The sequence below is a fragment of the Opisthorchis viverrini genome (assembly GCF_000715545.1).
Source record: "Opisthorchis viverrini unplaced genomic scaffold opera_v5_35, whole genome shotgun sequence".
In the NCBI taxonomy this organism is placed as follows: domain Eukaryota; kingdom Metazoa; phylum Platyhelminthes; class Trematoda; order Opisthorchiida; family Opisthorchiidae; genus Opisthorchis; species Opisthorchis viverrini.
This window is the reverse complement of record NW_008751691.1, coordinates 903,367-915,287: the sequence shown is the minus strand read 5'-3', so window position 1 is coordinate 915,287 and position 11,921 is coordinate 903,367. Positions and strand designations below refer to the sequence as shown.

The 11,921-nt window shown below is 47.9% G+C and overlaps 1 protein-coding gene across 1 annotated transcript in view; it reads right to left on the bottom strand.

Annotated features, from left to right (window-relative positions):
• Positions 1–9,079, bottom strand: part of T265_02732 (hypothetical protein) — a gene marked incomplete at both ends in the record, with an annotated part of 28,002 nt that extends 18,923 nt beyond the window's left edge. Inside the window, one exon of the mRNA XM_009167047.1 lies at positions 8,795–9,079. Within this exon, the coding sequence (XP_009165311.1) occupies positions 8,795–9,079 (285 nt within the window). The remainder of the gene's footprint in view (positions 1–8,794) is intronic.
• Positions 9,080–11,921: the final 2,842 nt, after the last annotated feature.

Here is an 11,921-nt window from a genome sequence, read left to right as displayed (position 1 = left end):
CCCAGCTACCTCCCCCCCCCCCAATCATCGGTGAACGAAACTGCGGCAGCTACAACCACTGTACGACGAGTACGAGATTATTACAGCTGACAGTGATGGTGATGATGATGATGATGATGACAGCGTACACCCGAATTAAGCGAAACAGGCTTGTCTTGTCACGCAACAGCTCATTTGTCTGTACTGTCTTCAGTTTGAAACGATAGTCATGTTTCAGATTGGCGATATGTTACTTGTTCGTGCATGTTGGCAGTAGATCTGATTGATAACTGACGGACTTGGCACTCAGCGATCATAACTCTGCTGATGTTTACATCGCAGTTTCCAGGGCGTCCGCTTAGTCAAACCATGTATTGAAAAATAGGTACGTTCTATAGGACTTACCGACTTACTCATTGTAGTGACTTGATGATGACTGTTTATCTCACTCTCCGCCGTGCCATTTTTAATTGCGAAATTTAACAGCCCAGTTCTTGCAGGCGCTTAATCTACTCACCAGAAATCAATATTTATCAGGGCTTCAAGGTATTCAAGCCAGTAAACGCCCACAATACTAGTGGTGTTTTTTGGAGGCGACGTATCCTGTACTATCCCAGTGGTAGGGGTGGCCAATAAGCGAGCTTGGGTTCTCAACACAAGGACATTTGCTGGTCTGTCTTGAGTGAGCATGCCCACAATGCGCTACTATCTTGGGATCCTGTTTAGTTCAGAATTGCTTTAGAGACAACCCACTGAACTTAACTATGCTATCTACACATTCATTTCAACAGATGCGAACTAATCGCACCGCCGACTAGTCGCTCATAACTAAACAGTTTGGTTTTCACCTGCTAGCCGGGAGGCTGCGAGTTCAAATCTCCCTGGAGACTCGTGAGATGTGCACTGTTAATGAGCCCCAACAAGAACTAACAGTTGTACGATGCTTCTAGGCTTTCAGGCATAGGTTAACGGAATTTCGCCTGAAAACTCGTAGATGTCTCCTCTAAAACCTCCACTTGACTCCTTTAGAGATTTTCCGAAGTACGGGGTGCTTGAATCGTTCAGCTGTAACACCCGGTGCCTAAGTGCTATGCCACCCGAAAGCACGAGGGCTGGGATACTGCCAGGTTGCCCAAGCCTAGATAGGGGAAGTCGAGAGGCAGAGGTTGGTGGGTGTTTGAATACAACTCCTAAAAATGTTTGTCCACAGGATAGGCTGCGTGGACCATCTATTCACTCTACATCGACTTCTGGGCCAGATTGCAGCAGCAAACAATTCCCTGCTTCATCGGCTGTGACACCGTTCAACCCTGCCCACCGTAAACCATAAAGGACTATCCTCTTTACCGATGTTGTACCGGCCATGCGCATTGCCCTCACCGAAACTTTTTGGTTGACAACGAGTGTTCCCGTCCGTGTTTTCGGTGGGGGAAATCTCTGATTTTGACCTTTCCTCATGTGTCAGTCCAGGATGTCCCCTATCATCAGTGCTATTCAACGTCGTCATTGATTGAATGATGCAACAGATATTGGAGAATTACTCTGACGTCCAACTGATCCGATGCATTTAGATTGCCGACCTTCAAGAGCTGCCGTCTTGACGTGGTGGTTGGGCTTGAGTGTTGTAATGTTCCCGTAGGTCACACCGTCTGGAACTTCATTTCTCAAGGTTAAACCTCAAGAGGGCCAAGTGGGAACAACCAGATAAGGGGCGAAATGCCCCCATCGAGGTGGCCTGGAGTCAAAGCCACACTGCTCTGTGCTAGGGCAGTTAAGTTTTCCCTCCACTGTCTATACTTATGGAGGCAGCGGTGCCTCCTCCTCCCTCGAAAAAGGACGGGTTAGAACAGGTCGGTCCTAAAAATCGCACACCTCGATCGCCCAAAGCGTGACCGTAACCGCCAGCACTTTATTCAATGCCTTTAAGTTCTATTAAGTATTTCCAAAACCGAAGAGTTTTGTGCTGAAAAAATCGTTCAGCTGTAGCACCCTTTCGATGCCCGACTCCCATGCCACCCGAATGAAGCACGAGGGCTGGTATACTACCCAAGCCTAGACAGAGGAATTCAAGAGATAGAGGTCGGGTTCGAACGAGAGGGTCCTTAGTTCGAGTTCAACCCGGTCTGTGCTTGGGTAACCTGGACCAATCGCGGGCTTCGTGCTTCCTTCGGGTAGCATGATAGCTAGGCTTTGGATGGATGTTGAATAATGACTACTAAGTTCGTCTTGAAGATCGTTTTTTCGGTGACAGAGGAGTGGGCAGTTCATTGCTATAATATTCCCCGTCTGTAAGATTCGGTTTTCACAGATGTTAATCGATCTAGACAACTTATGAACTCAAAACAAACCGGTCGGCCAACTGAAGAATTTTCTGGAATCCGAGATACTTAATTTGACTTCCCAAAGCAATAACATATCTGTTTGTAATAGAATCTCACGGCGACCCACGTCCGTAATTGAAGTAGAAAAAGGTCGTTGTCCCTGGAGAGACAATACGACTCGATGAGATCTCTAAAGTGACGCCTGGTCCGCAGTCTCAAGATTGCCCCAGAGAAACTATTGCTGAGGAAGGCTTACAAATGGGAAGGGTGGCCGGCCATTCACGCGGTCTGTCAGCGATGCCATCACGGAATAAGATGGATCAAATATCCATCGCAAGTCTTGCCGCCTGCTTCGCTCCGCGGAGCACTTCGGAGTACAGTTTCGCTGGACTGCGGTGTCAAACATAACGTTCGATGCACCACCAGCTTTACAATCGGGCGTAAACCACTCGGTTCCAGCAGAAGACGAAGTCAAACCTTTGAAGCGAACCGACACATCTGGTGTTAATTGTCTTCCCAGTCCTCATTTAAAGATGGGGAGACAATTCGTCCGCACTCTAGTAAGGCTAACAACCTAGCATAACCTTGTGGAAGACGAATGAAGTGCTACATGTGTGGCCAATGAATTACGGTGTCCCTGTTTTAAACAAAGTTGTAACGTCCGAATGTGAGAATTATCTGGGTTCGGTCACCACCACGGTTATCATCCTACGCAAGCTTATCGGAACTCGCGAGAAGCAGAACTGTTGAAATCTGGCAGGACTCTATACGGGTCTTGGATGCAATGATCACATCTTTACCCTAAGTTAACTCCTCTTACACGGCATCATTTGTAGGAAGTCAACAGTTGTCCTCCCAGATCCAAACGTAGCTTTCGTCTCAGTCGACTATTGTTTTGTTGCGATGTCCCTCCTTCGGAGGTGTGGTGAACGGTTTCGTCACAGTTCTCCAATCATTAGGCCTTAACACCTAGGGCGCATTGATTTCTGCGGAGACTAGTATCCTGACTTCACCAAAAGTGGTATTCGTCAAGGCTACCCTTTTTCACCTTCAATTTCATAATCGAATTGAGGAAGGAAGGGACATTTGCTGTCTTTACCTCTGAAGGGGTGGACGCATTCAAGGACTTCGGGTAGGCAGATTACGTCACGTTACTTAGTTCGGATTCCATCCTGATGCAAAATACACTAAATAATGTGAATAATGTTACCGTGCGATTTGGTTAGTTCTTTGCGCTTTCAAAGTTCGACGGACTGTTACAATATTGGGTGAGTGCACCACTAAAACTCATGACATCAGAGTCGCTAAAGATTTGTGGACAGATTTACCTATATGGGTAGATGCATCACATCGCCAGCACTGCTGACGATTTTTTAGCTGCATTTCTCCAACTTAAGCTAATTAGTAAGGAGTGGAAAGAAAAGGGTAGCAACTTAGTGCGAGGAGGACGTTTTTACGTCCTTAGAGAAGACTATCAAGAATACAATCCCTGCACCTTTGAACAGCACTAAAGTAAGCACATCTCGACATCATGTCGAAGTAAGGCGTCGCCAACAGGATTGACCTATAATCCTTCTCAGACCTCATCCGACCTAAGCCCCGCGCACAACGACAGGGAAAATTTAGCTGGACAACCACGCTAGAGGCTCACAGCAGGCACATCACTTGGCATAGGAGTGCGCCATGTTCTCCAGGTTTTCCAGATACATGCACACTGGATCACGTTGGCTCCAGTCAGGAAGGCGCAGATAATCCATAGCACTCGGTTTAACGGTATCTGCTTTCAATTCGTGGTCTGCTCCCCGAGAACCTTTCGCTACTATTTGTTTGAAACCGAAAACAACGCTTGGGAGACGTTGGTTGGGCATGCGTAGTACATGCCCCAACCGCCTTATGGTTAATTACGGCGTATGCAGCTTCCGAAGTACGTATACCAATTAGTGAACTCATTTCTTGATTCTGAAGTTTTAGAGAGGTACAACGAGGTATGACAATGAAGACTAAGATTTCCATTTCAGGGATTTTCGTGAGATATGCGCTATAGGTGATTTTCAATAGGAATGAAACAGTTGTACAGTGCTTCTGCCCTTTTTATCATAGATTACTTTCACTTACAAAAGGAGATTCCTATGTCCCATACAATCAACAAACATTAAATGACTCAAAAGAAGGAATAATTCACGATTTGCGTGAATCTGTGACCTGAGAACTCATCAGTCGAGCAGCCAGTCAGCACGCGATTACAGTATGACGCTATATCATGTCTGAGTGCCGGTGCCAGTACTGATTGGCCGCTGGTGACCGGACGGGACGTCGTATGTTTGAAACTCCTCGATGCGCACTGCTGATGATTCCCAGTAAGGACAAAAGAACTGTACAGTACTTCTCAGCCTTTCGGCTGACTGACTCCACTCGCAAGATGGAATCTATATTGGAGTACAATAATATCTAAAGCTGGCGCCTGTTGGAGATGCTCATGAGGATACAAAATTTGTCTTTGATTCGGTCAACACTGAAGCCAGTTGTGAAGTATACAGAAGTGATCAAATGACACCTTTCCAACGCACGATGTTTGTTCGCCCCGGAAATGCCCTTCAGAGTGACACCAAAGACTGGCACTCATGGTTTTCTATTCCATTTGGAATCTACATAGGCTCGATGTGGCTCAGTGGTTAAGGACCGAACCTACTGACCTGGAGGTCCTTGGTTCCAACCCAACTCCGGCTCCTATCTACACTTGGGTAGTTCCTCTGCCCTGTTGCTTCTTTCGGGTAGCATAGCAACTATACACCAAAGGGCACGTTTGTTTGGTGCCATTTTCGTACCCGCTAGACCAGGAACCGAGACTATCCGGTCTCCAGAAAGGCATGGATCGTAAATGATGTTAGGAGTTGGTAGTGTTTTAGGCAGAGTTCCACACCGATACCGCTTTACGGCTTGCAGTTAGGTACCGCTACGCCCGAGAAGCCTACCCCGCACAAAATGGGCCAAAGTTCAGGCCGCTTGTCGGTCCGGCATCAATGCGAACTCTGATTGGTCGAAAGCCTGTACCCAGCAGCTAATCATGACCTAGTATTCGCCGGATGCCAGTGGAGCATCCAGAAGGCGTCAGAACTTCCAGAACGTTGTTGCAGTATACACTTTATGTACAACGCGCTGTACAAGTGTTCTTGACCTGGTTTTGGGCGTTACTGTACGCTGACGGGAATGCTAGCTTGTGAGGCTCAGATCGAGAGCTAAGTTGAGGAAAACACCGTTATTACACAATGAGACTTCACGGGAAGCATTCCACTGAAGTCTTGATGACACTAGGTTATAGAAAAATACTTGTTTTGATCCAGTTCTCCTTACTATTCAGGCTTCGGAGCAAGATAGAGTAGATCGTCACGAGTACGAGGGAATGATTTACGTTCATTGGTAATATGACCGAAGAGGAAAGTGGAATTGGAGCTCAAATCTGAATCTAGTAGAAAACTGGGGAAGTGATTTTCTTTTTTAGTTTGCATTAATAGGGAACAGGCGATTATTTCCCTTATGGTGTATCATTGATAAAATGTGACTTGGCGGAACGTTCTCAAGAAATGGGAAGTGTGTAGGTGCTGTTGGCGTCTTCCCTCTTCCGGACTACGATCTTAATGTGGTTTGCTCAAATCTGTGTGAGTTATGGCGGCTAGCCGATGTCAGTGACGTTTGTGTCATCAGTTTGTGTCCAGAGTCCAGGTATATGCATCGCAGGAAATAATGATGGTGAGCTCTCATTGAATAAGAAATAAATGATCGTTCAGTTGTCGCACCCTTTCGGTGCCTGCTGCCATTACATGAGGGCGGTTACATGAGGGCTGGGATACTGCCAGGTTGCCCTAGCCTAGACAGGGGAATTCGAGAGGCGGAGGTCGAGTTCGAACCACGGACCTTACAGTAAATTCGCACTCTAACCACTTGGGCCATCTCGCCCGTGCTCTCATTGGGTACCTTCCAAGTCCACCTCTTTTCTTTTTCACCCTGTTACCTAAACGCTGAATAAGGTATGTGGTGCCCTGGCATTGGAGCGTTATTTTCATCCGTAATAATGATACCGAATGCTGGATCAGCAGTTTCACAGGTTGCCATCAGATCATGACTTTCCAATAAAATGGCTAAAATAGCTGTGCTCATTTGGTTGGGTTCCCCCTGAAAGGTGAACCAAGTTGCCTTACATATGGTAACTTGCTAGGCATAACTACCTCAACTATTAGATGTACCCTGTCATTTTGCTCTTGTAAACCGTGAATCTCATGGCTTGACCTGGTGGGGGGGGGGTACTCGTTCTTGATGTTGAGTACTCATAAAGACATTCACTCACTCAAGTGTGACACCTTTTGACTCAATTACCTCTCGTGCGGTTAATGTAACCATCCCTTTCGAGCTAAAGCTCGCCCTCGTCCACACAGGTCCGTGGCAGTCATCGTCATAAGCAACAACATCATCCCAATCATAAACCTCTGGAGACTTTATTCGGAACAGTGTTGGAATAAAAATAAAAGTAGAGAGGACCACCACAACTATTGCCTGGTTCTCACACCTCCAAGTACTCATTCAGGTTATCTGTATGGACGTTGACACTATGCACACCACTGGTAGTGGTCAGATCTTTGTGAAATCTCTAGCCAAGCACGAGGACCCTTTTGCCAAGTTGCCTGTCCAATTCTTCGTTTGCGCTAATCAAGAGCAGTGCCCTACTCGGTAACGGCAACTTGACAGGTGTAGCAAATGATTGAGAATGTGTACGTCAAACAGTATGCCTGTCTTATGAAGAGGCGTTGCAGCTTTTTGAGCTCAGTAACCGGTTGGGTTGCGCTAATTACAATCATTTTGGCTTGCTACAACACCAGTCAGCATATAGCAGAACTTGCGGCTAACGCGATTGTATCTACCAAACTGTCTGTAAAGTTACGCTCCAATCTTTATTGCTGGCCTGGGCGAGATGGCTCTAGAGCGCGAATTTACTGACCGAAAGGTCTGTGGTTCGAGCCCGACCTCTACCTCTCGGCTTCTCTTGTTTAGGCTTGGGGAACCTGGCAGTATCCCAGCCCTCGTGCTTCCTTCGGGTGGCATGGCAGCTGGGCACCGAAAGGCTCTTACAGCTGACTTGTTTGGGTTATTGCCGGCCTAGAGGCCAAATTGCTTTATTTTCCTTTGTCGATATTTTGAACAACCTGAATTCGCTTGACTTGGGTTTTTAGGCGCCTCGTTGTAAAGCCGTCCAGTGATGCAGGTCTCCGGACATCGTTACATCAGAAGCACTGTACTTTCGGAACGTAGTGACGTAACTTGGCTTGTTGCAGACTGGTCGCATTGTTTTCCCTAATAATGATGGTGGGGGTTGTTTGACGAATCCCCCTTGAAACGGCAGACCGTGACCTCTTGTATCGTGTTGCGTGTTTCAACTGTTCCGCTCCTTCGAAGTGCGTTTCCAACCGTTAAGTCACATGAGTTGGAGTCGTTTTTAACCCATCCTTTCTTGAGGACCTACTTCATTACACAAAATCAGTCTTTTCTGTCCGTGGAAACTAAAGGTTAGGCTCTGAACTCAAAAAGTATGACATTATTGGAAGGCGCATTGCATTTACAGTATGTGCTGACGTTTTGTGCTTCACATGAACACGCGATTTCAAGGTATCCAAAATGTAGCTTATGGTTGTTCGTTTCTAAAAGTACCGAACTGTCATAACTATCTTTGCCTATTTCATTTAGCCGAATTGGATGAGGAAATGCCATTTCGGGCCAGTGTAACTCATCTATCCCACACGTACTTTTGTTGTTGTGATATGAATCTAGCCAGTATTTATTATTGTCATGTGTTCCTACATTTCTTTCTCCCCCCCCCCCCCATACAACCTAGTTATGGTTCAAAACGCTCCGTTCGCCACCTGGGGGCAGTTTTCTGCGGCGGCAGGTGCAGGAACTGCAGCATCTACACTCCCTTTGTCACCGCCACATCCAATAACGCCAACTTTTCAATTCCCATCTCATCATCATCAACAGGAGCAGCCACAACAACAACAACAACAGCATCAGCAAACTACAAATGTACGTGGTGCAGTTCTGGACAGCCCAGTTACAGCCATCGGTATGACTTCACCGACCGTGTCTTCCGGCCTGCCGTCGGCGACCACGAACCAGCAGGCATCCTCACCACATCAACAACAACAGCTGCAACAGCAGCGGCAACAACAGCAGCTACATTTGCAACAACAACTGCAGCTCCAGCAGCAACACCAACAACAGTTACAAATGCAACAGCACCAGCAACAGCTGCAGCTTCAGCAACAACAGTTGTTTAGACATCAGCAACAACAACAATCGACCAACCAGTCTACCCTCTCGACTGGTTTACAACATAACCATATGACACCTGCGATGGGGTTTGTAATGCCAAACCTAACTCCACAGCTTCCTGACCTGGGACTTTCGCAACAGCCTGCCCAACCACAGGGCCTCCAACCTCAGCTCACCACAACCACACCCAAACAGCCGGAAAAAAGTAGACGAAAATCCAAATCGAAATCAATCACTAGTATATCATCCACAACATGCGCCACGAGTCCCACCGTAACTGCCGTTCCTAATACAGCAGTGCATCTCAACAATGAAAGTGCCACCGTTTTATCCTGCCCCACTTCCGTTCCACTTAACCGAGACATTTCCCTGAATTGTGTCTTGTCTGGCTCTGTGCCAGGTCTCACTTCCCTCAACTGCAATTCTCTGAGTGAACGTTCTCTGTCTCCGCTCCCAGGCATTTTATCCCCTCTGCCAACTCTGCCCGAGGAGATCTTGCTGAAACTCGATCCATCTTTGGGTGATCCACCTCCTCCACCACATGCAGACGACCCTGCTGCCAAGCCGTATCAATGTGACCTATGTCTCAAGCGTTATTCTGGCATGAAGTCATTGAAGAACCACAAGCTCACCCACTCGGACATCAGACCACACAAGTGTTCTATATGTGGCAAGGCGTTTCTCCGGGCTGACAAGATGCGACTACACGAGATATCCCATCTGAACGTCAAACCGTTCGAATGTGCCACATGTAAGCAGCGTTTTACACGGTCTGACAAGCTAAAGATTCACCATCGAACCCATACGGGCGTTCGACCTTACGCGTGCACATTTTGTCCCAAGCGGTTTACCCGATCCGACAAATTAAAGATCCACGAGCGAATTCATACAAAGATTAAGCCGTATGAATGCACACATTGTGGAAAGTGTTTTGCGCGATCAGACAAGCGGCGGCTTCACGAACGCACCCATCTTTATGGTCCACGACCTCGAGCAACCGGAGGTAGTCGAAAGTCGAAAGCAGCGGCCGCCGCAGCAGCTGCAGCCGTTTCTACCACGACAGTCAACGCTACTGACTTCGAAAAATCGTTCCCGTTGGACAGTAACGTTGCCACCACCTCTGCCCTGTCCACACTGTCCACTATTGCAGCAGCTGCGGCAGCCGTTGGAGGATCTAACGCGACCACCGTGCTCTCGACGGCCGCGGCCTTTGGACTTGCCTCAATAGCTGGTGGTGCTGCCGCACCATTTGTCAGTCCTTTGGGATTTCAAACCCATCCATCCCTGACTGGTGCAGATGTGGCGATAAAGACTGAAAATGCCGTCGCACCAACCACATCCACGGGAATGACGCCAACGTTCCCGTTCTCCATTCCTACCTGCCAGCAGTTGCAATTCCCCGCTCAACACCATTCCACCCTTGCATCTCTTGCTGGTATAGCCCAATACCACCCAGCTCTGTTTGCAGCTCAACAACCTCGCCAGGTCACTCCAGCTACAACCCTGGCAATGCCTGTGCCGTTATATCAACAACCAACAGTTAACCAGAATGCGTATCAGACTCACATGATGCCATTTTTCGTTGGAACGACCACTGCGAACGCAGCCTCCGCCTTAACTTCTTTCATCGGAACACCGACCATGTCCACAGTTACTTCACATTGCTCAGCTCCAAGCACGACATCCTCCTACGCGACAGCTGCCAATAGCAACAGCGGTACTAGTAACCCGACCCCTAGCACACGACCCTCTCTGTATTCTGCCACTTCGTCGACTCCTTCTCGTTCCAACATACCGGATTCTGTTCCTGCCAGTCATACCTCGCAGTTGTCCCCAGTTACTTCACATTGCTCAGCTCCAAGCACGACATCCTCCTACGCGACAGCTGCCAATAGCAACAGCGGTACTAGTAACCCGACCCCTAGCACACGACCCTCTCTGTATTCTGCCACTTCGTCGACTCCTTCTCGTTCCAACATACCGGATTCTGTTACTGCCAGTCATACCTCGACACCAGTTGTCCCCGCAGCTCCCAGCAACATTGCTGCTGTGATGGCTGCAGCTGCTCTCGGGCGTCAATTTCAGCATAGCCACCACCAACAGCAACAACACCTGTATGCCAATTCCTCTTCGGCCTTCGTGCAACCACGCCCACAGCAACAACAACAGCAGCAGCAGACCCAGTTTACCAGTAGTCATCATCCGGCAGTCAAGCCAGAAATATCATCAATAAAGCCTGAAGAACACCAGGTGTCAACCGCCCGCACTGGTTTCCAGTTTTATCAGCCACAACCACAGCAGCAGCAACAACAACAACATCAACAACTGCAACAACAGGCCCAGACACAGTTAACTCAGCAGACCCACGCACAACATCAAATGTTTCAGCACCAACAAGTCATGCAGCTACATCAACAGTTACAACAGCAACACCAGCAGCAATTAATGCAACAACACACAGCCATGCTTCAACACCATCATAATCTAATTACTCCAACTCAGTCAGCTGCTGCTGCCGCGATAAGTCTGTTTCCTTCAGCAGCGGCTCAATTCATGCCTGGGATGGTGCCTTCGCAGTACGCTCATCAACACCAACAGTACATGCAAGTCCAGCAACACCATCAACAGCAGCAGCAACATCACCAACACCAACAGTACCTTGCAGCTGCAGCGGCCTTAACTCTAACAGCCTCATCGGGAACCAGTGATACACAGAACCATGCGACATCGAATCCCATCATCCTGCCACCCAAAGTTGGCTGATCTTCAATTGCATTGTCCCCCTGCCTTTACCCACCCACGCAAACACGTGTGCTACCTCATTCACACAGATTCGTACCGTGCTAACGTTGTATCTCTCACCCAGATCGCCCCAGACCTTGCCAAACGTAACTCTAGAATTTAGGATCAGATTGTCGTCTATTATGTACATACACATACCAACATGCACACCCTATACATACATTGTACTTCATGTACACACTCATAGCTCTGACACTTCTTTGCCAGCAGTGCTTGTCTGTATTTTCTCCTGTCACGTATGTTCAGCTGTGCGTGGGAACGGGACAGGCCTAGGAACAACAGACTGTTATTTTTTATTCTCTCCATGCTCCCCTTCTTTGTGTTAAATACTGACCGACTCTCACTGCCGCCCTTCCCGGTTTTCACCGTTATCTTCATTTATTTTGCTTGCCAGAACAAGAACAACAAAAGCCCGGTTATACTCCCAACCCCGTCGCCACCATATAAGTCATTTCAAGCATTTTGACGCCCACCACTTTTGGAATTATCATGACAAGTCTG